Raw genomic sequence first — 26,244 nt, 5'->3', positions numbered from 1 at the left:
ACGAGTCACGATCACGACGCTTCTCTTAAAAAGTACAATTAGAATATTGTGAAATTAGTTAGAGCGGCAATTTAAGGACGGGCTCTAATTCGCGCCTGGAAAGGTGTGGTTAGCATCTCGTATGTAAATGCTAACAGCGGAGTCATTAGGCTGATACACTGCGCGCCCACGCGGGTGACAAATGGCCGCTTCACATGTGTAATGCCGTAAAACACGCGGCTCTAATAATTACCAGCGGGGTCATCACGATAAATGAATACAATAAATTATTATTTTCTTTATAAATTGGTCGCCATTGTAGTTTATCAAGTTGTAGGTAATTTTATCAGGCGGCTGGCGCGCGGCCAGATCGTCTAAGATCGTTTAATTAACGAGCGCCGAACTTTCGACCTGTTGAAAGCGCTTTTATAGAATCCACTCGAGTTTCGTACCTGCTCAAGTTTTACAAGTCTTTTACAGTTTTATTGTGAACCGAAAAACGAGCTTCATTAAAGATATTAAGAGTAATTATTTTAAGTAAAAAAGCAGTTAGTCATCGCGAGAAAGGCGAGGCAGCTAGTCATGCAATCAGTCGCATAACTAAGCAAAGAGTATTGTTTGGACAGATGCCACGTAGAGCAGTAGCCGCTAAACATTCCACGCTCGCATTTACAACCAACAACCTACTGCTGTGCAAACAAGACACGTGTAGATTTAATCGGTTTCGCATGAAAAGCTGCGCTCGTGAATTTGTTCTGTTAACGATGTTACGCGCAATATAACGTTTAGACTGTACTCAGTGAAGGCATAGATTATACGCTTGATTGCGCGTTACCTTTTTTGCAGCGACAATTGTAAGTTGCTTAGTTATACTTCCGGCGATTAATTCTTTTTTGTTTATAGTTGGTGCCACGGATTTGATTACTAGTGAATTTGTGCAATAGTAGCCACTAACCAGTTTCAAATATAGTTAAGTCAGTCAGTCATGTGATTTGCGGGTAGAACGTTACTTACCCCAATGATGGCATTGAGTTCCGTCATGGTGACCTGTTTCGCCCGCTCCACGGCCGTGGCCACCTGCTGTTGGTGCTCTTGTGACAGGAACGGTAGGATTTGTGCTATTATTGCATTCAGCCTTTTCGCTATTTCCGTCTGAAAAAAATAAAGTTTAGATTAGCTACTTAATCATACCAGCTAATGTATGATTAAAGAGATTTGAAACGACAACCTTGTCAAATGAAAGCGATTGACATACGCTTCAAAATATGTATACCTCGGCGGAGTTGTATTGTGAAACATTGCATGTTTCAGAACATTATAGCATCGATATAACGAATGTACCTAAAATCAGCAATTTCGTTGCTCGGATGTTCTGAAATGTTTTCGATGTTATGACCACTCGTTATCGAGCATTAATTCAGAATTTGTTTCCAAGCCAAGAAACACGACGATACGACGATCACGCAGTAGGACAACGGAACCATAAAATAGCTCAGATAACATGAATAAAAACATGACACAGATTGATTGAGAGTAATTTAAATTCAGTGATCTATTTCTTTGTATAATATGGACAATTTACATTCAATAAAAGCTGTCATCGGCTAAATTAAACGCTAACTGGACGTATTTTACATACTAATTGACACGCAAAGGTTGCTACATTCCAATACCTTCTGAAACTATTGAATTGCACTGATTATTTATATAAAATAGGTTGTTTGTGGGCCAGTGGTTAGAAGAGAACATATTAGTTAATCGGTTCAGTGTTTTAAATGAGTTTTTTTAATAAACATTAATACGTGCACAGCGATGTAAATAAGTTAAATTGAAGAGAAGTGAGCAACGTATTAGCGTAGATACCTACACGTATATACTAATATGTATGATTACCCTGGGTCGTGTATACAGAGGCACTCAGATCGTAATCATTTAGCTTAAATAGCAGCTATACAGGTACTATATACCTGCTAATGTACCAAATAAAGACATGAGACGCTGGCCCCGTAGGGCAGCGGCTCGTCGTCCCCTTAGAATTAAGTAAATGAAACATATGTAACACTATTACCTACCAACATCTTTAACTCGACACTTGTGACATAACACCTCCAGCTCACACAGATCTTTTAGACATAAGTTAGCTGACACAATCCTACGGGAATAAAAAGATGTAACTCTGCTAATTGATAATAAACGATTTCTCATTCTCATATACCTGCCAACTCACATTATTATGAACTAAAATTACTTAGTACGTAAGACAGACACGCACAATAAATACAATGCAGATCTCTATATATTGTAGGTTTGCTTTATTCCAGCGTGTAGGTATCTCGCCGTCATAATAAATCAGAAAACTAAGCATATGAATATATATATATATAAGTACGACCAAATAAATTTCACTGTAGCACAGTTACAATTAACACGATAAACAATATGCGATGAATGAAATGATAAATCGCTGGCGCGCCATATTCATTGCCTTTGTACGTGTATTTTACGTTTAAATGCACAGTAATTTTATTCACAGATCCGCTGTGAATCGAGCACGAATTAACATAATGAGCCCGCGGAGTATGATGCGTTTAATATGACCCCTGTAAACACGAAGTCGGTGTCTGCCGATTTTATTAATTATTAAATTTTATTTAGTCTGATTGTCCACAATGATATTTATGAGTGTCGATTGATTTCACAGCAGATTATAATTGGTCGGCTGTGCGTAGCATAAGCTACATAATTGTTTAATCGGATTATGGATCGATAAGCTTACCCCGGACAGGCAGATTTAGGCGGGAATCGTAATTCGTGTAGTAATTATTATTGTTAGGTATTAGGTACATCATATTATTATGTTTAATACTATACGTAGATTAAATATTCGTGCTTCCCATCACGTATATACGAGTATCTATTTAGTTAATAGTCATTTCTCGCAAATTAGGATATAGCTGACTAATGTAATAGTTCATTTTAATTAGTTCTGTAACAGGTTCACGATATAGTCACCTCAACTTGTTATGGACTAAAATTTCAAAATACATAATTAATAATGCAATACCTAACTATGTACTTCCATTCTGCATTATAAAGTAAAAACGAACAAAATTTAAAAGAGGTAGCATGTTATTTTGTCCATACTCGTCAGTAACCCCTTTTCAGATTTTCAGAGTTTTACTGCCCACGGCTAGAAGATTTTACTATATGTGTTTTTCTCTGAAACAGACGTTCGTTAGCAGTGCTCGCTGCGTTTAATTCACAAAACATTTTGTCACATCTGTGACATCTTCCCTAGAATATACTTGATCACGAATTACAACAACTATAAGTTTTAGAAATCACACTTTTTAGAATGGTCGCATGACGCGTGAGGTGAAAATTTGTGAATAGCAACTTTGTATTTCCATTACTTACTGAGCGCATAATGACTGTTCACTAAAACCAGAATAGTTAACGGGTTTAAGCTAAAACCGTATTTTACCTACTATATATATTCATTGGAATACTGCACTTTGAAACAAACTCAATGAAAACATATATATTTGACCTAGAAAGATTTGAACCTGCATTTTCACTCCCTGGGGAACTTAAGAGTTCTTAGACCTCTTTAGTCGTCCAGACAAACGCTATTACTCTGTTGTGTCAAACATAGTTATAACTATATGGCGCGTGCTTGTGACACAAGTCTCAAAACAATGCGAGTCAGTCCGAGTCGAGGTTCCTAGGTTCGGAATAACAGCCCCATTCGGCATGGCAAGGACCGCACGCTCCGCTGCAGCGCACGAGAGCAGCGCTGCATAAAGGGCGGCGCTCGCTCAGCGGGTGTCGCCGCACCACAAATTGCACTTCAATTCCGCTCGGCTAAATAGTCGGACTGTTTGTCGCAACCCTGCCTTGTTACTGCTCGGAACTGCTTCTCTTTATGAACTTCGATGATTGTATAATAAGAACGTATGCGAACGAAGTTTGTTTAGGTACTAGCTACTCGTAGTTATAGAAATAAGGCTGTATTGAAATGAGTATACGTATAACTAGAATACGTAATATAAAGTATAAACTGAGTTACTGCAAGTTTATTAAAAACTAAAATCATAATTAATAACTGTCGATATTAAATTAACACTTCTAGCTTGGGCCTAACTTTTTATAATTTCAGACAAGTTCTTTGTTGTTGATTTAGATAAGGTTCATGAATACAGTACGTAAAATAATTAAACCGATTATAAAACCGATAACCGATTATACTTACTTAAACGCCAAAAATATTTCGCCAACAATTTTCTTGTCTTATGCCAATTATCTTACAGAATAATTATTTTTACTTTCGGACTGTGAGAACTTTATTTTCATGTCCTGCCTACCTATTTGTAGTGTAATGCAAAAGCAAAAACCGTATATAATAATATTAATAATGTACAGTAGGTATGATCATGATCAAGTATCGCTGCCGCTGGAGCATTTGTATTCATATATTTCATATGTCGATATTAAATTAAAACTATTTTAGTTTGATCTAACTTTTAATTTCAGACGTTCTATATTGTTAATTTAGATAAGGCTCAGTGAAAATGTGTAACTGACTACGTGAAAATCTGAAAAAGGTTTTGCTAACAACTTTCTTTTCTTATGTCAATATGTATTATAAAAAAATATATATACATATATATATACAAACGTATAAATTAAGTGGCTTTCGTAGGACTGTCTGATCAGATTTTTTTTCATGTATCACATGTATGTTATGTATGTATATGCAATTATGCATCTATTTGTCAAAAATTGTATAGGTATATTCCAAATGTACAATAGATAGTACCTAATATACGTATGGCTGGAGTATGTTCTTGGATTTATATCTTGTTGGGGAGTAAGCTAAACAATCCTGCGTCGTCGGCTGCCGGCACCGCACAAATGGCACAGCAACATAAAGCGCAAGACTCGTTTGCAAATATCTGTAGTTCCTAGCGTCTCGTCATCGCCTTGCATCTGTACATGTACAGTCAGCAATACTATTTCGCTTAGCACCTTTGCATACAAACTTCTATGCAGGGGGGGGGGGGGTCATTTTTGTCTGCAGCTGACTGTACATACTTACATAGTTCCTGCTCTTACGTAAGTATTCCATTCGAGGTCCTATTTAAGTTAATAAAAAAATTAGTTTATTAACCAAAAAGTATACATATTGTTTTATCAACCTATGATGTCCACACTAGGCTAGGCCTGTCTTGTGGAGTCAGTTGAGACAATTCCAATTTTTAATTAACATATTCCTACGCTGAAGTTTTGACATTGTACTAAGTAATACATATAGCTTACAGTATTAAATAAAAATATAAGTTTAATCTATACAAGATATATCACAATTTAGATTTAGTAATTAGTAAAGAAATTACATCAAGGCACATTATTACTATTTAATTGTAAACAGCAGGTGTGTGTGTGTGTGTTGTGTCTATGGTGTTTGTGTGTGTTGAATTGAGCGAAATAGAAGGATAAATGATCTTGATGTTTGGGTTTTGTGAAAAAAAAAAGAACGACGGGCAATAAGCTTGCATATTATTTCAAAGTATTAATAGTGTTTGTTGGCTGTGTAAACGCGGCGATCGCGGTAAACAATTTACATTTTCATTTTATAGGAATACCTAATATGTTATATGTACTACTTAATGTTAAATAATTTGATTATGACCGACGATGATTTGCTGAGCATGCATCTCCGATCTTTAATGACAAATATGTATAATAAGTCTAAAAAGGTAACGACGATCCATTAAATTCATATTATTGCAATGTATGAATTGAGTGTTAAAATAGTGTAAATAATATGTATTGGCGGTGTAACCGCGACGCTCGGCCGGCGGGCGGCGGCGGCGCGCGGCGACACAACCCGAATTACCGCAAATTACATTTTCATTCCCTCCCGATGACTCGCTGAGCAACATCGTGTCCGCATTAATGAGCATAGCTTTTCAGACCGTGAGAACTCATTTAATTTATTTATCTTGCTTTATATTGCGTTTCTGGAAGGCAAATTAAACAGATTATATCAATTTAACATGCGATCGGTTAATGAAGAATAGCGACGATTACATACCGTTTTTTAATTATGTACTTTTTATTGTCTTCGGTTACCGCGATAGTTACTCATGAAATAAAACTATGAAAACGGATTATATCGCGTATATTGAATTTATAATACATCCCGACGTTTCGAACGCTGTAAAGACGGTGACGGGAGTCACCCGTTGACCACGAACGCTGTAAAGAGTTCGAAACGTCGGGATGTATTATAAATTCAATATACGCGACATAATCCGTTTTCATAGTTTTATTTCATATGTACTTTTTTTTAAATCCCAGACGGAAACTGCTGTAAATTTCAATATCAATAAATTTAAAGTGAAATTTATTACCTAAATAAATAAAAGTTAAATTTACTCTCATAATGGCCCCAGTCTGATCATCCATGATGCGTAGACGTAGATAATGTGATAGAGACCACATTTCACGGCTTCGTAGGTTCGGTTTCGACCGAAACCAATACATAATCCAATTGCATTCCCATTATATCAGCCCGTGCGTACGCCGTCGAATACACACGAACAAAGAACCTCCGTATTAAAACATTTCATTGACTTTACAAGTCGAAAAATCTCGTACCATTTGCACTGGCACGTAGGTACATAATTATAGCTAGACCGGCAACCACGAGCGGCGAAATAAAAGCGGGCGTACAAAAGAGCCGCAAAAATACGTACTTTTGCGAGCTCTCCACAAAAGATATAGTACGGTTTGTCATTAAGGAGTTCATCCCGCGCGAGAAATAAAAGAGGAACGTTGGGTTTCAGGGTGAGCGGGCGCCGGGGGGCGGGGAGGGCTGCACTAATGGCTCCGACACTCATCCGCTAATGCCGCCCGTGACTCCTCTTTTTGCGCGATTTTCACGTGGTTTAGTCGGTTGAGCTTTTAATCTGGCACTGCATCTTGCCTGCGGTGACGCTTCATTTGTCCCCGCACTACCCTCCATTTAAACCTCCATATCTAAATTAATCGGAGTCGCGCACGGCGGCTCTTAACACGAGAGCAGGAGTCACTTGGGAAATTAAAAAAGTTTACCACAGTTTTACTGTCACTGTCAACATAACAGAACACATTTACTAATAGTAAACTGATAGTGCTCGGCGTGAGCATTAATACTTAACACGTACTTACAGTGGTTGAAATTGTAATGCAAATTCTCAAGAAGTCGCGCTTATCTTGCGAATGCAATCGAGTGCAACACATACGGCGAGGCTGACCCAAATGGAGGCGCGGCCGCGCCACGTGGTGCAATTTATTGTCTTCCCTCCTGGAACGAATGTCGACCTCACACACGGTGCGGGAATACGCGGACGCCAGTGCTAGAACGTTAGTAGTTAAGTACATAAATTATGTTGTCTTTTTTATGTTAGCGCGATGTCCACACCTCGGTAGCCGGGCAAGAAACAAGGTAGCTCGCACTTCTACAGTCCCGACCACTTCGCCCGATAAACTTTTGCCGCGATTGTTTTACGAAATTAAACTGGACGCTTCCCAGTAAACTGTGGTCGCATCCTTGATTACGCCTCGCGGCATCGTTTCATAAATTATTTCATGCACGTTATCTTCGCGGCGAAGTTTCTACACTTCATTAAACAAAGGAGTCTCGTAAAGGCCACTATTGTATTAAAAGCCACGACGCGGTCGCTCTTATGGCGCGGTAATAAATAATTCCTCCAACGAAATGGCAGTCGAGTCGATAAATGGGCTATTATTGCAGCAGACAGAGGCCAACATTATCATCGATTCGTATCGCATTCGCTCAGCAATAATTGTTTAAACAGAGCCTGTCGCGGTACATTAGTGGCTGGATGGCGCACATCAATAATGTAAAGTACATATTCCTGCCCACTGTCCTCGCGGGTAGTTAGCTTTCTAATTGCACCTTACATTTTAATGGTCTTAACTACTCTGCTAATTATGTTTACACCGTTTTCGAAGTTTACGGTAACATGAAGTTTGAAAAATAGCATGCAGGGAACACATGTAGTCAATTTATCACGAGTAAAGTGCCACTGACTGGAGGACAGCATTATAAATTACTTAAAATAATTGGTGTTCGAACGCCCCGATACTTGGAGAACCGGATCGCGCCTGCGCTCGCCGTCGATATTCATTAACGCAAAGTGTGTAATTATGTAGGACAAGTTTGTTCAAAAGCGGACTAGAGGCGGTAGTGATCGGGCACGTCGTTATCTCGGTATACGGTGTCGCCGTGATCAGATCAGATAGATGTAATTGCGATCCATCGAGCGACAAACAAGTGCCGCTGTCAATCATTAACATCACTTTCAGTTATATATTTAATACATAATTATTTCGACACAAAACAAAATGTCAATACTGGTGATAATGCCCTGCAGTTACTTGCAAAATTAAAATTATGGACAGTAGCGTTTAATTGCCACTTAAAGAGTCTGCAATACGTAACTTAATTCACTGAGCCCAATAAAATGGCGATTAAACAGCAAGCAGGTTGCTTTATCTTATCCTATTAATAAACGATTGCAAGTTTTTGCGAACATTCAACCGTAACACCAAAGATAGATAACTCCGTAATAGATGGATACAGTCTTACAGTAGACCCATGTTCTTTCACTGATATGCGTTAAAATTGTTAAATAACAAACGAAACCGTCAACGCCCTCTATACGAGAGGAGCCCAAAGGTACTGGCGCCATCTGATCGACAGTACAGTCTTACAGTCTAAGGAAAAAACGTGCCTCGAAAATCACGAAAGTTTGACTCTCGATCAGATGGCGCCAGTACCTTTGGGCTCCTCACGTATATAGGGCGTTGACGGTTTCGTTTGTTATTTAACAATTTTAACGCATATCAGTGAAAAAACATGGGTCAAAATCATAAAAATAATTAATGCAAATTAAAAAAAACATTTATCCATATTTAAATACATTTTATCGTATTTTTATAAATCTTCATTTGTAGTTTTAAAGTGTGTCGATAGATGGCTGTGAATTTACTGTGGTTACAAAATTTACTACGACAGTACCGCTCTATAATATTATATCCTCTTTCGTAACACTTTTAATTGGGTTCTCACACGATAACTCGGAGTTGTTCTACGACTGATGACAAATCATTAAGTTTATTCAAGGATTGAAAGCAACGAAAACGGTCGCTCTACACGCGACTCCGCACGCGAGTGGCATCGATTCCGTGGATCGGTTTATGCGATTGTCATTTTATTACACTCTATAGCTTGATGTTGCGTGCGTCGAGCAACGCAAACATGGCTGCTGCGGCATTTAGTTACAAATGTTACAATACGAGTAGTCCGCGTCCGAGGTGCATGTACTTACATGTACCCTCGTGTTGACTTGAATGTTTCTCGCCAAACAAAGAGCCAGCTTCCTAGCTACCCCTGTTTGTTTAGGTCCTGCCAAACGTTTATTGCCCATTGTGTATCTTGCTTTTCGCTAAAGCGTAAAGCCTTTTTGACTCGGCACTTATTACAAGTGCGCGTATACCGAACCGAAGTTGATTACTGGAATTTCTGAAGCGGTCTGATGTTTGTTTAAGAAGCGATGGTGACTTTGCATAAGCAAATGAAGGCATTTTAAGGCGCAAACGATTAGAAATTAAAAGCGTTTTAAATGTAGTGCGCGCGAATTCCTCGATGCTGAATTGACCAATTGAAGAGTTTAACACTAGATAGTTTCACAAGCAGCGGTAGTAACCAATCAGCGCAGTACATGGTTTTTTGCCGACATTAACGAGCCGCTTGTAATGACTCGCGTTTCCGGCGCCGCGGGCTCCGATCGCTTGACACGAGAATTTGTGTACGTAAGTACATAGTTACAAGAACACAATAGCGTGCGACAACTAATACACCACTATTCTGTAACATAATAGCAGTAATTAACCACGAGCAAATAAACAAATTGAAATACATAGCTCCACCCTGATTATACGAGTTCATCGATTATTATGCAACATTGAAAGTCGTCGATAATCTGACGGCTGACGATTCGACACTAAATATGCAATGTTTTGAATCGGCATTTCATTGTACCTACGAACGAAAAACTACGATTTCAAAACATTTGTTTCAGGCAGGTAACTATTATAAAATAAAACTGCGAAATATCAAGCGAATGGAAGCGAATATAGTTCCAAAAAATGCTATTAAAATCGAACGCTCACAGGTATCGAATTAGTGCCGCGCGGACGAGTATCGATTATATTTTTATTTCACAGCGACGGCTCAGCGAACCGTAGTCAGCTATAAAACGTCAGATATCAACCGCTTATTTTGGATAATAACATCAATATCGAGATAATTTTATATCAAAACATGTACATTAAATCGCTACAGCGTTTATCTTGCTGCAGTCCACGTGGACTCGGCGGCTACAAATTATTTATTTTATGGGCGCGGATGCTACCGCAACATAATGAGTTTAACATTATAAATGTGTTAATGACTGTTATCATCAATTAAGAAAGTTTCAAGTGATATATGAAGAGGTTTTCATTATTTTTTATTAGGGTAACAGTTATAAGAACATTCTCAGCACAGCTTTTATCTATATCTTCAACACTTAAGCCCACGATCCATCAATGTTACACGACTAAGTTCTACAGTTATATTTGTAGATCATCTGACTTCTAGAACAGATATCGTTTTATCGAGTCCTGCATGATATTGATTACCTGATTATGCTAAATCCTAGGCACTGTATTTTGGATAACTATATCTGGGCTATCCGATTATTTTTGAACGATGGCTAAACTGATATCGGCTTATTTGCTTGAACAGGCATTGGGTTTAGTGTATTAATAAAGGAGGTTTTGGAGCAAAGCTAGTATTATTACGATAAGGGTATACATAGATTTTAATACCACTTTAATTAATTAATACCTACAAGCTTCACATATACATTTAATTATTTTATGGGAAAAAACACCCGAGACCAAATATGGAAAAGGATTATTAAAGGAAAATAATCATACTCTGGTTAAGTAGTTAAACTGATATATTCCTACTTTTCATTCCTTTGGGTTCCATTACATATCGAGGGAAGTTCTTGAGATTTGAGATTAGGACTATGTGTAATTTTTCTATTTTAATGAACACCTGTCATGACTTTATTGGGTCTGACTTACTTAGTTTCAATGATACTTTTAAGACTTCTTTAAAATCTTACTCTCAGTAGGTATTGCGAACGGAGAGCTACTCGTAAGGAGGGAACCGTGCAGTTAAATATGTACCCAAGTGCTGCATCTACGCCGGCTTGTTTACGGAGACCGTTTGCTCTCTCCTGTTTGCTAGCTCGTCTGTACTGGCGGAGGGGTTCAATTCTGCCAATATCTAACATATTTCTACTTAAAAACTAAAAAAAATAAGCTTCCAAGTAGTAGCTGAAGCATTGCAGAATTTTCTTTAAAATCATATGATTTTTCATATATGTAATAGTACTTTTACAAAACGCAATTGTACCAGAAATCTCATAAAAATACGATCGCAATATCCGGCACAGTGCAATAGCAGCAAATATCTATATAAGTATACAGGTTTTCTTAGACGTGTACTGATGTTGTTTTATATGATGCAGCAAGGACTGCCGCGATGCTGTAACTTGGACAGGGCCTGTTTACAGAGAACGATTGCCCCATTGTTTGTTATCTCTTTGGGTTGAGAAGCCGGATCTCCGGTGGATTATTCCCTTTGTTTTATCTAGAACATGATGCTTATGTGGTTCATTTCTAAGACCAGGGCTCCAACATTTGTTAAAGTTCACACCAGCCGAGAATTTGGAAATTCCAATTCTTAAACATTTGTGGTCGGCATTTTTAAGTGTCCCTATTTATTGTTAATATAATTGTGTGCGTGTGTGTGTTTTAATGTAATTTTAATAACTTAAATGTAAAATGATCTGCAATAAAGAATTGAATATAAATATTTTTTTATTTTGTAGGTATATGAGTATCCTACTGCTGTTGAAGGTATGAAATGAAAATAAATAAGGAATATAACGTGCACAAGTTTGGACGAAGCAACGCCCTTGCGGATTGCGGAGGATTGTCAGGATAGTTTACGAAGCCCGTTTACGCTGCGCTGTTTGCTCACTCGTTGCCGACTGTACCTGTGTGCGGAATGCTGCACTACACTACAGATAACGAATGCGAATGAATGCTAGAGAATATGTTGATACTTTTATACACATATACGTAGTATGTAGTCTGTTCCAGACTTAAGTAAAGGTAGACTGGAAGATAACGATATAGGTACTAATACTAAGTGTTCGTGTATTTACAAAAAAAAAGGGTTACAGTTACCTAATGATTTTACAGATATCGTAGCACTCAATAGTAGTTGCTAATAGCGTAGCAGTATTTAAAAACAAATTAAAGAAATGGTTAATCGAGCAAGCGTTCTACGACCATAAAGAGTTCTTTAAATTAGGAACTTAGGTAGATGTAAGATCATTATGTAGCGAAAGTTCATACTTAAATATAATCTTTATACACTGTATAAAATGTGACATGTAATTTATATTATTAATAAATATTATGATTATGATTATGATCATGTACTCGTAAAGAACTTTACACGCGAGACAATTGTTATTTATACATATGTATATAAAATACATATTCTTAATTAACCATACTGTAGATATTAAAAAATGCAAAAGTAAACAATTTTATTGTGCATCTATAAGAAACATTTTATTAAAAAAAACTTTAAATATCCGGTAAAAATTTGAGTCGTGCCCCGCTTAAATATCATGTCACACCTAGGTTTACTAAGAGAGATTATACAAAAGTGTTCCTATTCGTTTTACATCAAATAATGTTACATCACTCAGTAGCGGTACGTAAATGTTTTAATTACAACAATTAAATAAATTCAGGTTCAAAGCCGGGCTTATTTATTCGCCGCTAGGAGGTCGGGCGACCGCGACCGCACGGCCCGCACGCCGCGGCCGACCGCCGCTGCCCGCCGCCGCGGTCGGCCCCTGTTCTAATATAAGACTTCTTTACCTATTTGTTTAAACTAAGCGTACTTTCACTCATTTAAACGTGATGTGTGAAGGAATGATTGTAAAAATTGTTTTAATTTTTGCGTTTGTACGAGTCAAATTACAAAAGCGGGACCATAAATATTTCTAAACGGTAAATATTTTTTCTCAAAAATGGACGGCAAAGTCGAAGTTGCCGGTTAAAAAGTAGGTCGCGAAGTGCGTAGTTTATGGTCAGTCAAAAAATTAAAAAGTTAAAAACATTGCAGTCTCGATTTCGGGACTGCAATGTTGCATATAAATTCCATTATTTGTCGAGTTCCAAACTTTTTAAAAGCTGAAGTGGCCATATCAAATGAAGGCATAGGTTCATTAAACGGCCAAACAGATGATCGGTACTTATTATTATAATATCGGTACCGCGACTATTTAGGTGTCTCAAATAGGTTGGCGTATTTTCAGCAGAAAAATACACTTCCTTTTTTAATTAAAAAAACAAAACGGCGGCAAAGCAAATCTTTTTACTTTTTTCTGTGAAAATATATACATAAGAACGTCGCTTCTGTAAAATATTTCTATTATATTTGCATTTATTGCGCCATTTTTGAGAAAAGCACTATATATGACTCGGCCGGAAGGCAACTTGCTGGCTTCGGATTCAATTAAACGGACTCCCAAGGTCGTCCATTTAAAACGAATCCTCAGCCAGCAAGGAGCTACTTCCGAGCCTCGACAATAATGTATTATTAATTATTCGGTGCTCATGTGTTCTTAGAGGAGTATGATTCTTTTACTTTAGATATGTGATTTTAGAGAATATTTTCGAACTTAAAAGACTAACTAAGAAAAGTACGTTTCTCATACTAAGTTGTACCTAAATAACTAAGCAAGAAAAAAATTGAAACAAGTTTATCAAGTACAATCTAGTTTGAAGTAAAATTCAATTTCTTGGTCAAAACAACGGTGCTATAATTACAATTAGGTCCGTGAGGGCAGCATAAGTACGTTAAATTCCGACATAGTTGCCGAGCGATTCATTAGCTCCATGAATTAGTCATTAGTGGGCACGTTCCAGCCCATTCAGGACACAGACTGTCCTTTTCTAACATCCCACAGTAGTGTGTGCTGTGCGTGAGTAAAAAGGATAGCTAAAGTTCTGGTTTGGCCGGTAAATGGTTTTATTTCAGTTGTTTGTAGGGACATGTGGCGCCACACGCGAATGCCTTGTAACTGTGTTAGTAAATATGTATGTTATAAACAGCAGAATGTTGAGTCTTTCATAAAGGATTATGTTTAGTGTTCGACTAAATTATTATGCTTTAAGTAATAATAAGTTATGTTAACTTTAGAATGCAATTAAAAAGAGAAATGTGCCTTAAACTATACTGAGAATTAAGCATGACTAGCATAAGTATCGCGTATTTACTTATGAGCAGCTAGCAAGGTGTTATACAAGTTATACAACCATGATTATGAGTTCCAAAGTTCAACGTGAACTCTGACCAGAAACTTATCGGTTAATGTACCTATTTGTTAATAACTTTTGCGGTTACATAGGTTTTGTACCTACATAAGATTTATAAATAGAATCCGGTTATGTTATGACCTATTTCCTATGCCATAACAAATACATAACTATATTACAATACAATAAATCTTCATTACACATCTCGAGCGAAAAAACTGATACAATGTGCAAGATAACTCGCGTGAGTAGAGAAATAATTAATCCTTTAGTTTAAAATATTTAACTTTGGGCTTTTCTTGTACATATTTTGGCTGAGAATAATAATTAATCTTAGCCGGCCTTCATAAATAATTAAATATACATGAAAAAATATATGTAGTGTGTTATTTCTATTTATAGGTACAATATTGCTTATTAACAACTTGTTAAAATATACACAAAGATTGATTAACAGTTCAATGTTGGATAACCCTTGCAAACATTCCTATAGTTATCGCGCTCTTTATGTTGTTGATAACACCTTATATTTAGCTTTATTCTGAAAGAAGCATTATTCTGGTCTGGAGGCAATTAAAAACGAAATTGAGGGCAACCTTCATAAGTTCTTATCAGTTTGGTAATAAATAAGCAGGGCGTGTATAGTATAAATAAATTGTAACGAATTTTTGGTTTCGGGTTACACAATGCGAGATCAATATGTTTCTAAATGAATTAAAGTGTGTGATCTCTACAGGTTGTCCAATATACATAAACCAATTTGTGAAGACTTTTTATATATTTTTACTATATATGTACATATTTGTAGATGCGATGCAGTATTCTTATTCTTATTTTGGCTGTTAAAACATACCAAATGTTAAGCCGACTTAAAGTGTAATCCTTGGTTAAAGTAAGTTTGCTTGAGTGCAATAAATTTTAAGCCCCTTTAATATAAATACCAAAGTTATGAAATTAACAGTTTTTTAAGTCTCCTATGCCTTACACGCTTAGCTCTTCAGCGAAATGGAAGAGCCATTCCCATACTAAGTAAATGTCCTTCAACATATGAATGGCTTAAATTTAATTATATAATAATTAATTTAAACAAGCAGCGTAAATTCGGCAGTAGGTCCACGTCCGTCTTCCGGCGCGGCGATCGCTATCGGACCGGAAACACGTGGCTGATACCGGCACCAGGGAAAATTGTACCAGCTAAGCAAATACACGCCAAAAATGTATACAAGTATTCTTTTGTCGTGTAATGCAAACAAACCAGATCGCGTTTTATTGTGAAATTGTGGAGATGCATTGGGAACGTGAGATCTTAATAATTTACAAGTTTATTTTATCCTAACAGATTTTTTTGTTGACTCAGTACCTTTAAGACCAAACTAATTGGACCTACAAGAACAAGTGTGTCTACACTCTTCTACCCTCTAGTGCCTCGACATATTGATAACGATAATACGAGTAGGTACTTACGTTTGATAAAGTACTGATCATTTAAATATATAGGTAAGTAGACGTCAGATAAAACTGTTTATAAAAAAATATAAAGCTGCTACATCACGACTTGACGTATTTTACTGGAGATTTCAAAATCCACTCAATTTTATGTTCATGACAACTTATCTAAAGTCTAGAGTTGTTATTTAATTTACAGCTCGCATATTATCATACCTGTCCAACCTGTCCGTTACATACCTACTAATATTATAAAATGCGTAATTCAGTCTGTATATCTGTTACCTCTTCACGCTTAAACCGCAAAGCCGATTTAAATGAAATTTGGTATGGGGATAGTTTGAGTAATTAGCATGCGCAATTATGCATCGTGCAACCGCAGACGACTGCATCGATTGGAGTCATAAGTAATGCACACTGTGGCTGCGGCGTGCACACTGCACATGTCACAGGCGTCGCAAATGCGATTATTGCACGTACGATCATTTCCTGAGGCTATTAGCAGGCGTATATATGTTGATCACCATACAGTGTGGAAAAAATTATGGGCCCTGGAGGGAAAGTGTCTTAAAACCTTAAGTTAGCTCATTTTACTTAAAGGAAACGATCTTTTATATTTAAAAAGAAACAAAACTGCATTCAAAGATTTCTTTAATTCGCTTGTCGAACCGACAAAAAATTTCCAAAAAATAAACACGCTATTTTATTCTACTAGTCGATACAGTTAATGTTAATGCTAACAGTTCTCCAAGAAACATGAGAAGACGTATTTATATTTAAAAAAAAAAACAATTTAAATGCAAAGTAACATGCTCATAAACCATTATAGGTATTTGGCCTTACTCGGATTCGAATTCAGTTCCGCTAACTTCGCACTCGCAGTCCTTCTTTTATCACTACAAGATAACCGGTCCTTTTACACGCGTACCTATACTAATACCTGTTCCAAAATGTGAACGTACAAAACCATGAATTATCAAAGAGGATTAATACACTAAATACTTTGGACTTATTTTTTGCACATTAAATTAATCATAATCACTCGTCAGTGCCAAATCATATCTTAAAGCTGGCTAGTTAGCAATGTTAGCATTCAAAGAGGAAAGAATTAATTCAATCAATTAGCAGTAATGTGAATGATCAATAAAAAATAATTGCATATTAATCTCTTGATTGAATTGTTGGTATTCACGCCTTCTCCTTAGGTAAATCTTATCTGTATCAGCAACATTTTCATTAGTAATTCCATTGTATACACTCTCAGTAATAGTCATAAAATGAAAGTTTAATTCCGCAGTATTTTGAGCAACTGTCAGTGAGGGGTTCACCCCGAGGGTCGCCACCCCCTATGTTTGTAGTAACCCCTTCGCCCTGTTTGCATTGTTTCATTCTATTTGTATAGAGTGTGTCCCACCGCCGTACAACTGTTACTGTTTCCATGATATGTAAACGAGGTTTAATGATACAATTCGTGCGAACCTTCACAATTAATTTACTGAAGTGAAGCTCCTTAGCTTATCTCTTTATCTACTTTCAAGCTTCAGGGAACAGGTAAAATTTATTAATAAAACATTCTTAATAGCGGTGTTGCAGGCGTCCATAGGCTACGGTAACTGCTTACCATCAGACGGGCCGTATGCTTGATTGCCACCGACGTGGTATTAAAAAAAATCGAGCATCTTAAGTGATAAAACCAGTTTGTTAAGGCGCTCTCGGTTTTATAACTGTGTTTAAAGAGTGGACTTTATTAGTCAAATGGCTTAATTTTACATTAGCAATTATGGGACCAGACTTTATTATGTGGGAATTAGAGTTTGCGAACACGATTAGTATGTAAGTAGGTAAATGAAATGCCGCTTGTTAAAATTCTTACACCGCGCGAGCTGCAGTTTTACGGGCTATTCCACAGAATGAAAAATGAGTGAGTCATAGGCGCAGAATACGAGGCGAATAGAAATCGTCTGTTTTAAATGAAAAGTCAAGGAGCGAACAAGGCGTACATTATTCATGAGGGCCGTTTCACGCCCGGCCACGGCTGAGTATGCATCCGACACTCGAGTAGACGGTCAAAATCACCCGAACACGCCCTTGCGCCATTGACAATACGGTTCCGAGTATAGATGATGATATATCTCCGTCCACTGTACTGGAGCTGGCATCAACAAACTGTTTCGAAATCAATATCCGTGTCTCAATCAGTGCAATTAAGGCGCCCGCGGAGCAGGGCCGTATTCAATGTAATTAGTTTCGCACCGTCGCCGCCGGCGAGGGGCAATAAATAAACGACTAGAATGACGTTAAACGTGCAGCGACTGCGGGAGGCAATAATCTACAGAATGTCCTCTAAACCTTTTAATAAGTCAAATTAAATTAAGAACAATCACGAGATTGATATCGACAGTAATGAACGAGAACCTCAGATAATCGACTGTTATTAGAGAGCGCTTTGAGTACACGATTCTGTTATTACGTCGACTCATTGCGTGATTTGGACTAGCAATAAAGCTATATTTACCAGTCACGAGTGTTTCACCACATTACACGGGCACCGTTCGAGTAATTTGTTCATTCTTTCCTGACAAATGTCATGTCGCAAATAACGAATACTAATAGCCGTTCGAGAGCACGCTGTATGAGCGAATTTAATAAAGCCGGTGGGGCGAAAACGCCCTATTTTTTCACATGGCGCGCATCGCTTCCCCTAATATTATAGGGGCCGAATTTGAAAACACAATTAGACTTAATACAGAGGTGATTGTTGGCGAGCGAGGGTCGCTACGAGGGGTTACTGTAAATCCTTTAATTTGGCTCCCCGAACAAATAATAAAGCGAGGGGCAGCGAGCAGCGAGCGATATCGCGTTTAGTGGTTTTATTGCAAGCGCCATCTGCCGCGCACGCACCCTGTAGATGGAGAGATAATTTCGCTTTTAAAGCGGGGGGCGACGTACGAGTGAGCGTTCATTGTGAGTTGTTGCGTTCGTTTAAACAATTCACAACGCTGTATCCGATTGTAGATGGGACGATAGCGCCCATTATGTGGGCCCTTGACGACTGTCTGCGCTGCGACGTGAGAACTTCACACTCCACAGCTCACTTTTCGGTAAAGAACGCTGCCACCCGTTACTAACAATATTTTTGCGGATTGTAAACCCATTTAAATGTTCTACTCGAGTAGTAAATGTATACCTGTATAGGTGTACTTTACATCCAAAGATACGAGTAAATTGTAAATAGACCTATATACGACATTGTAATAGAGATAAGAATAATTGATTGTTGTTAAATCTATCTATATTTATATATCAATACGTGTGTAACTGACTGACTGATTCATCAATGCAGAGCCGTATTATATTAAAATAGGAGAAAAATAATTTCAGCATTATTGGAAATTCACCCCCTAAGGGGGCTAAAAAGGGGATGAACATTTGTATCGAGAAAGTTTTATTTTAAGCTAGGAACGTGAAACTTCGTGAAAAGATATTATATTAAAACAAAAGGAAAGTAATCTCAGCGTTTTTGGAAATTCATTCCGTAGGTTAAAAAGGGGATGAAAGTTTGTATGGGGATCATGTTTTATATTAAGTTAGGAACTTGAAACTCCGTAATGAGACATTTTCATAAAATACGAGAAAAGTGATTTCAGCGTTTTTAAAAATTCATCCCCTACTAGGGTTAAAAAGGAGTTAAACGTTTATAACGGGAACGATTTGAGTAGGGACTTGAAATTACTAGGAAGACGTTCGAAAGTACGAAAAATAAATTTAGTGCTTTCGAAAATTCAGCTCCTAATAAGGTTATAAAGGGGTTGAAAGTGTTTTGGGAAATAAATCCACGCATACGAAATCGCGGGCAACAGCTAGTATCATATATACCTTAGATACTGTTGTTAAGGGGCCCACTGACTATCAGTCCGCCGGACGATATCGGCCTGTTAGTTGTTCGGAACTGTCAAATTTTTGTTCTAACTGTCAGGCCCATATCGTCCGGCGGACTGATAGTCAGTGGGCCCCTTTAGATATGATTGGAATTAAAATTGAATAGCTAATGATATTGGATCATGTCTCTTATCCGTTATCAAAGTAGATAAAGTTAATCCTATTCACAATCAGTATTGTAGGTATAGTACCTACCGGTCTCTTGCTTGTTGTTGATAATAATAGAGCGTGGCAGAAAAACAAACGGGATTACAGGGTACGCTCAACAGCCCTAGTTATTCATTATAAACATCGCACGTGCAGCCCCATTCATTCCTTAAAACCTCATATCTCATACGGTTTTAGTTAGTGCAAATACCACCTTGCGAAGCATGAAATAGAGTCCACTTTACAATAATAACCCATTAGAGATAATAGGGTTGCGCGCAAACAGTAGCTTTATCAATGACCGGGTGCACCCTAATGCAACGGCAAACAATCCTCCGCCCGCTTATGAATAATTTCAACTCGAGGGTGAGGGCGTATGGAATCGAAATAACCAGTAAATTATTGAATTATACCGAACCTGACTGCGTCGTCGGAGGGAAGATTTATGTTATTTTTTACGAGCTCTTTGAACGTTCTGAAACGATTTAATATTTCACAGTATAAGTAGGTAAGACTACCACATTGAGTACCTGAGATGGAATCTGATGCTGTAAATATTAAGAGCGTTGGGCTGGGAAATTTTAAATTCTAGCATGTTTCATAGGTACTGTTGTTACAATAGCTTCGCTCGAAGAGCTGCTCGTATTTATACCTAAAGTAGATGCTGGGCAGTGGGCGTAACGAGCGAGTGTCAGTAAAGGGTGGCGAATGTGTGCACTAGGGCGAAGGGGTAACACCTCCGATCCTGAGTTCCCGACCGTTTTCGACAACCCTAACTTGTTATCGCAATCGTTGACACTCGATTTCTTCCTTTAATGGTCATTAAACTATTGACTGAGTATTTTATCAGCATATAAACTTTATCGATGAATAAACCATGGTAATAAAAATAGCGGTTCGATAACATATATACATTCGGAACACCTTATCAATTGTTCTAATCTATGTAGTAAAATAATACTGAAATAATATTACTAGTACCTAGTATTCGCTACGTACTAAAATATAAACATAGAAACTGTTGCAATAATCAAAAGCGTGAAAGTCAGTCGGCATGAATAATGTCTCGCGGCGCGGAACAATAACTCTCCGTGTCGATACAGCTACACAAAGACGAAACAATCAATTCACGGCGTAAGTAGGTGCGATTCGGCACGGTCGCGGTGCTCTAGCCCCGCGACTAACAAAAGAAAATCTAAGCAATTAGTCGTCGTCAGAAAGAGCGGAAAACGCGCGTTAGACGCGGTCACGCCGGGCATGCACGACCGCGGGAACTGACCGCGCCGCGCTAAAACGCGACTTAGACGCGACAAAATTACACTCAGCGTTATTATGAGGAAGATCTCCGACCTTGGATCGAAACCTCGCTTCGAACTTCTAACTTCATTGAGTGCTTAATCCGGCACGGTCACGCTATGGCAAACACAAAGGCGGGCAAAAAAGAAAACATTCCTTGTTGTGCGATTACGCTCGCTATAAAAGCTTGAAGGGGTACGGTTCTTTCTAATCGCTCGACTGAGCGGGCTGAGTGCTAATGTAATAATCCATTACAATGAACAGTGAACGCTAAATAGCGCATTGAAGCGTTGAACTAGTGAGCCATCTGTCCGGAGCAAACAACAGTGCCCCTCGGCTGGAAAGGCGTATCAACATTAGTGATTCCTCTTACATAAGCCCTTTTGACATTGCAAATAAGAACCCTTACGCCGGGGCACACCGGACCCTCGGCAAATATTCACGCACTGACAGCGTTGGTTTATGTTTCAAACAGGTCTTAGTTTCTGGTTTTGATATGAATCTCTTGATTTTTTAAGCGGCATGTTTTTTATATAGAAGAGATTTTTTATATACAAGAAAATTAAACAAATCTGCGGAAATAATTCGTGTAGTTTTGAAAATTGGTATAGTTACACCTTGTGGTGTCTAGATGAACATACTAAAAGTCCTCGGGGGTGGGGGTTGAGCTGAGGGTGTAGGAGGGGGTTGAAGGTACCTTTTTTCAGATTTTTGCTCGTATCTCGAATATCTGTACAAATAGCATTATAATTACTTCGAACCAAAGTTTCTGCATAATATTTTCTACAAATTAGGTTATATTTATATGCACACTCTTTATTGCACACCTCATTACAGGAAACAATACAAAGAATACAGAAAAGAAGCGGATTTATATTTATCAATTGTCTTAATAGTTAACCGTAAACAAAGTACAAAATTGTCTTACCAAGAAAAATTAAGATTAAACTTTCTTATGCGCCATGCATTTATTAAGACGGGGTCGGATTATTCATATTTATTCTTACATGGGGTCGGGAGGGGGTCAAAATCTGGCAAAATTCGTCTTACGTAATAAATGAATGGCGCCTTACCTATGAAACCATGTGTAACTAAATCACAGCCGTTTCATATTTGTCATGGAATCTGCGTAAATTGGCTTTGGTTCCGTCTGGAGGACGTGTTAAAGTACGGTTATTATTAAAAAGCGGGGTCGGAGCGTGTCGGCCGGCCGAGCGTAAAATCAACAGATTACCACGGAGCCCCTACGGATCGCCCCTGGCCCCGAGGGTTGAGGAACCCCTGCATAATATCCATTCGTTGCGATAGCTATTGTAACTGCGGTTAGGGTTGCTACAAATATGCAGGATTACTCGTGAGACTATTCAAATGCCTCGAGCCTTAGAACATATCAAAAGAATTAAACAAATTGAGAAAGAACGACTGTAATTACCAACACTTAAAAAGTAGTTAAATCTTTATATTGATATTTTTTTGGATCGAGATAAAGAGTTTCAACTCGAGTTAATTAAGCGTTAAGTCAGGTCTGAAATGTCTGGAAATAAATTAATTTAATGTTATTTTTTAGAGATGCACCGGATATTTGGTTACTAAAATCCGGTATCCGGGCCTTATTTTAATATCTGGCCGGATACTTGACAGTGACTTACTATCCGGCCGGATACCGGATAGTAACTGCTTGATTTCGGAGTAAACAAATAGGATTTAAGAATTAACAGTCACGGTCATAATCGTACTTACTCATTTCGGACCTAGAAACGAGTCCGCGCGAACGTTCACTACGAAACAGGTCAAATCAAAATCTGCACAATGCGCACCTGAAAGACCGAAATGTATAGGTATAGTTCCGCCGGCCGAATATTCGGCGGCTGGATACCGAATATTCGGCCGATGGTCAGGCCCGCCGAACATCCGGTATCCGTCCAAACAACTATCCGTTGCATCTCTATTATATTTCGCGATTATTATACATATAGGTTACATTTAGTCGTACTTTTTTTACGTAATTACTTATCTGTACTTTTTTTTGTTGGTTTAAGTGTATTTTTGGAACACAATATCATATTGTTATAGAAAAAAAAAAATGAAATGAAGTCAAAATTATTTTAATATTTATAGATGAACTGTCATCAATGTCATCATTGATGAATGATAATCATAAGTTAGAAATGGTAAAGATACGTAGTATAATATGTATTTCAGTTATAACTTAAGCAACCCTGGAATCCCTTTCCCGTGAATGGTCGCAAGCACCTCGTAACTCACAGATATATTGTCTCCACTTTAGTCTCGCTTGGGGGAGCGTCCCTCGCTGATAATAATGCATTCGAATAAATGGCGTCACAACACAAATGCCTAACCGCCATCAATTGTTCGACAAATTATTATTTCTACTATCAATTATTATTAGTTGAAAGAAAAAGTCAGCAGGACAGTTAAAATAACGGAGCGCTCAGCGGAAAACGTTTGTTAATTTAAAAACCGAAATGTCAACGCCGGCCCGCCCTAACGCCGGGAGCGCCGTCAAACAACATGTGTCCAACAAACAAGCAGCGCAATAACACACTATTTTACTTTAGAAATTTGTTACAGGTCTGTGTTTTTCATGTTACATTTATGTTTAAATTATGGAATGTAGCAACATTATCGTTAAAGCTCTCAGTACACCGGACGCGGTCGCGGTGCGGTTTAACGCTTGCCTTAACTCGCAGCTTTTGAACTTTGATCCGTCATATTTAACTAAATATTTGATTATTAAATTGCCTTTTACTCTGATATTCATTATAAAATACGGGAATGTAATAGTTGCATATGTCTAGTAGTCTCGCAACACAAAAACAAGAATAATCTGACTGTGATAAAGAATAATCAACATCGGATTCATTGTGGCGCATTCACAATCACAATCTTCTTCTTGACGTAATCGATTTGAAACCGAGACGCAAGACTGTTACTATCTAAAGGTGTTAGATCAGTTCAGAGGTTTTCCTGTGGAAACAAATAGCGAGGCTAGTCATCACATGCAAGGGGCATGACTGACATTATTTATTCTCTCGCTGTGCACAAATAATAATCGCAAGTACGCACCGCCACCGCGTGTTTGCATAAAACTAAAATAAAATACGAAAATAACACATACCTGCTTGTGCATTTCCACATTGAGGCCGTAAGACATTTCATAGTACTGAAACATAAATATAGATTAACAGATTCGATTACAAGTGTTAAAAATGTTAAACGTCCGAGCTGTGACACGGGAAGCATTTGGCACAGATAAGTTCCTCAAATTATAGGAGCCGAGTGACTAAACATCCGCGGCGCAGATTGGACCGCCGCCAGAAGTGTTCCCGACATATAAAAATACTGACAAAAATTTCCTCTCAAGCGTATTAAAATAAATTGCCAACGATTTGGCAACACTTAATCGTGATTCATAACAGAATGGAACGAACATTTGAGGATTAACGAATGCCAAAAACTTTTATATTTAAATTACAGGTGCTACAATTACTTATTCTTAGCATACCTACGTCTCAATAAATTGTTCTTCAATGCATGTTTGCTATAACTCCCATATATTTTTTGGGTATTGAGAGGGACGATAATAATCTCCATATAAATCATAAGAGGGTGACAAAATGGACGGTCGAATCCGATGGAGCAATATTGACGGGCATGCGGGTGACGAAGGGGACAATAATTTAAACTTCAATGACAAAACAATGATGTATCATTTGATAAACATCTCGAGCTTTCCTGCATATGCTCTACTAGAGTACCTACTGGGTATTTTATGTGGAACGCTTCGCTACTCAAAATCGAAAGAGCATGAAATAACTGTAAGCTCTCGGTCGGGGGTTGCAGAGATTAGTTTTGGAACAGATAAGTCTTTAATTTAATGCACTTTAATTTTGTAGTGCGATTCGTTCAAATGCAAGGGAAGAAAAATTAGCAGTCAACTCACCATAACATAATGCCTTTGAATTTCAATTTTTTCACTAGCCAGCTTTTCGCATTCTAATTTTAAACTGGAACAAACAGATGTTTATAGTAAACAGATGAACGATTACGATTTATAGCTGCTTATCAAAACAGTCTATTATTTAAATTCATATTTAACGTGTGTGAGACTACGTTTGTATGGAGAAACGGCCGTCCTCTTTTCTCTTTAAGTTATTCGATTGTTAAGTATCTATAAGTATTTCAATCAGTTTCAGATAAGAGGGAAACGTCTTGCAAACATAGTTTGCAATTTAAAAAAAAAGTTTAATTAATTATAAATTTATAACAAGAGGTTTTTCCAAATTAGGTAATGGTAACTATAACTATTCCATTAGCTTGTAGAGATTACATAAAAATTGTGATGTTTGGATTATTTCAATAAACATAAACCACGTGACTCAATCTTACGGCCAATAAGCTGCACCATTTTGTTTCTGTGGAATAACGATTCCACAGAAACAAAATGGTGGAGCTCATTGGCCTAATAACCAAGTCACGTGGTTCTTTGTTTACATATATTAAGATCAATGGAATAAACTATACATAGTTTATCTTGCGTAAGCTCTTTACCACCTGTTTTATGTTCTAGTCCATATTGTAACGTGATCGTTATTTTTTATGTCTGAAATTCAATGTAAACAAATAGATAATTCTTTTTGCTAGACAATAAAATAAAATAAAATAAAATGTAGCGAAGGGAGGTTTTGTGAGGCAGGTAGCTGGATCTCTGTTGACGGGGATTCCGAGATAATCTCTGTTGAGATTTTTTACCCTCTGATACTTAAGTGATATAGTTGTCGCTAGTGTGTATAAAGTAGGTATTAGGGTCCTACGGGAATTAGGGATGAGTAAAAAGTACATATATCATTCGTAAAACTAACAATATTGACTGTTTGTTCGCAT

At 37.6% G+C, this 26,244-nt stretch overlaps 1 protein-coding gene across 1 annotated transcript in view; it reads right to left on the bottom strand.

The window, feature by feature from the left end:
• LOC134748715 (protein groucho-like) overlaps positions 1-26,244 on the bottom strand; it is an 86,618-nt gene that overhangs the window by 41,536 nt on the left and 18,838 nt on the right. The window contains exons 3-5 of the mRNA XM_063683486.1: positions 25,304-25,367; positions 24,479-24,523; positions 994-1,131 (exon numbers count right to left, since the gene is read on the bottom strand). Of these exons, the coding sequence (XP_063539556.1) occupies positions 994-1,131; positions 24,479-24,523; positions 25,304-25,367 (247 nt within the window). The remainder of the gene's footprint in view (positions 1-993; positions 1,132-24,478; positions 24,524-25,303; positions 25,368-26,244) is intronic.

Source organism: Cydia strobilella, chromosome 17 (assembly GCF_947568885.1).
Source record: "Cydia strobilella chromosome 17, ilCydStro3.1, whole genome shotgun sequence".
Taxonomy (NCBI): Eukaryota; Metazoa; Arthropoda; class Insecta; order Lepidoptera; family Tortricidae; genus Cydia; species Cydia strobilella.
The sequence above is the reverse complement of the archived record's forward strand: the minus strand, read 5'-3'. Positions and strand labels throughout refer to the sequence as shown.